The sequence below is a fragment of the Fukomys damarensis genome, unplaced genomic scaffold (genome assembly GCF_012274545.1).
Source record: "Fukomys damarensis isolate Sample0158 unplaced genomic scaffold, DMR_v1.0_HiC HiC_scaffold_39, whole genome shotgun sequence".
Classification (NCBI taxonomy): Eukaryota; Metazoa; Chordata; class Mammalia; order Rodentia; family Bathyergidae; genus Fukomys; species Fukomys damarensis.
In genome coordinates, this window is record NW_022900951.1 from 124,064,558 (window position 1) to 124,066,314 (window position 1,757).

The 1,757-nt window shown below is 45.5% G+C and overlaps 1 protein-coding gene across 1 annotated transcript; it reads left to right on the forward strand.

Moving 5' to 3' along the window:
• The first annotated feature begins 12 nt into the window (after positions 1-12).
• On the forward strand, positions 13-746 carry LOC109117878 (melanoma-associated antigen 10). The gene has a single exon (XM_019206760.2). It carries the CDS (start codon positions 145-147, stop codon positions 730-732), a length of 588 nt encoding a protein of 195 aa, XP_019062305.2. The 5' UTR covers positions 13-144; the 3' UTR covers positions 733-746.
• Positions 747-1,757: the final 1,011 nt, after the last annotated feature.

Consider the following 1,757-nt stretch of genomic DNA (forward strand, 5'->3'; position numbering starts at 1 on the left):
CGTCAGGGCTCTGCTGGGGAACGAGAGGAGCATCCATGCCCCTCTCGGGACCAGGAAGGTCCTCAGTCCCTCCCCCTGGAGGTTCTGTATCAGAAGATAAATATATTGGTGGATTTCCTGCTCCAAAAGTATAGTATTAAGGAAATGACCACCAGGGCAGAAATCCTTCACTGTGTCCTGAAGGATCACTGGGAGCACTTCCCTCTGATCTTTGCAAAAGTCTGTGATTGCTTGTACATGCTCTTTGGCGTTGATGTGAAGGAAGTAGATCCCCCCGGGTGCATATATTCCCTTGACCCTGTCCTGGGTCTCACCTATAATGAGCGAAATGGTGATGACTACCGCAGTGCCAAAAGCAGCATCTTGATCTTGATTATCACCACCATCTTCAGGAAGGGCAACCGAGCCAGTGAGAAAGTTATCTGGCTTGAACTCAGCAGGATGGGGGTGTTTGATGGGAGGGAGCACGCAGTCTATGGGGAGCCCAGGAAACTCATCACTGAGGACCTGGTGGAGGAAGGGTATCTAGAGTATCGCCAGGTGCCCAATAGCAATCCCGCTCGCTATGAGTTCCTGTGGGGCCCAAGGACCCACGCTGAAACCAACAAGATGGAGGTCCTGGAGCATTTGGCTAAGGTCAATAAGAGAGATCCGTGGTCCTACCTCCGTCTCTATGAGGAGGCTTTCAGAGAGCAGCAAGAGGCTCTCCATGCACAACGTGTGGGCCACTGAGGGGCAAGGTGCAGGCCAGGGAGAGGGCGTGTCCGGAAGCCACGTCACTAGCTCAGCTCCTGTCCATGTAAAATGACTCCCATCCTTCAGTCTGTGTTTCAGGAGAGCAGCAAGCTAGACTGTTTTCTTTATAACTTTGAAATCTTATTCCATTTTCGCAAGATTGAAGGAGATTGCAAATCTTATTTGAAAATGATACTGACCTCATGTATATTTAGGTTTGTGATATTAATGGTTCAATATGATTTCTGATGTGAATGTAATTTTAATCACATATGAGTGTTTCTTTCCCATCCCGAATGTAAAAGTCTTTGCTTTTTGTCAAACCAACTAGGAAACCTTTAACATTACTTGTGATAAAATAGGACTGGAATAGAAATATCCTTGGATCAAAAAGGAAAAAAAAAAGAAATATCCTTGGAAATGTGTAAGAAGTTTACATCAAGTTAGATGGAGTCCAGAAATAGACATATGGATAAAAATCAATTCTTGGCTTTTATTTACTCTATTGATCTACAGTATTAAAAATCTATGCTTATCTGAATATGCTTGGTTTCATCATTAATACTAGGGAAATGTACTGTCAGTAAGGAAGCCCATTTGCTCAAGGGCACATCAATCCCCAAACCTTCATTGCACGTGTGCTCTTTGGAAGGCCCTATGTGGAGGAGATATGAGTAAACTAGATTGAGCAAGATTAACCCTACCCATAGAATGGTAGAGCCCAGGAGTACCACCAATGTCAGTAGGTAGATGTCCTCAAGGATTTAAAGAGCATGAAAATGACCCCTAAGAGGAAGGAGTACAGCAAAGAACAGCCATGGTGAGTGCTGAGCCAGGGCAGTTTGGGTCTTGGGTAACTGCAGTTCCCTTTGCAGAAGCTGATTTTAATGCGGGTGCAAGGTGGCCAGGGCCAGGCCCTCAGACAAGGTGTCCTGGGCTTGAGATAAAAGTCTGAGAGGGTGGAAGACTGCTCAGAGCAGTGCTTTTAGATGATGGGTGAACCTGAGAAAAATTTTCATCTG

Excerpts from the sequence above, each read along its gene's own strand:
- LOC109117878 (XM_019206760.2), top strand. The coding sequence starts at position 145 with ATGACCACCAGGGCAGAAATCCTTCACTGTGTCCTGAAGGATCACTGG.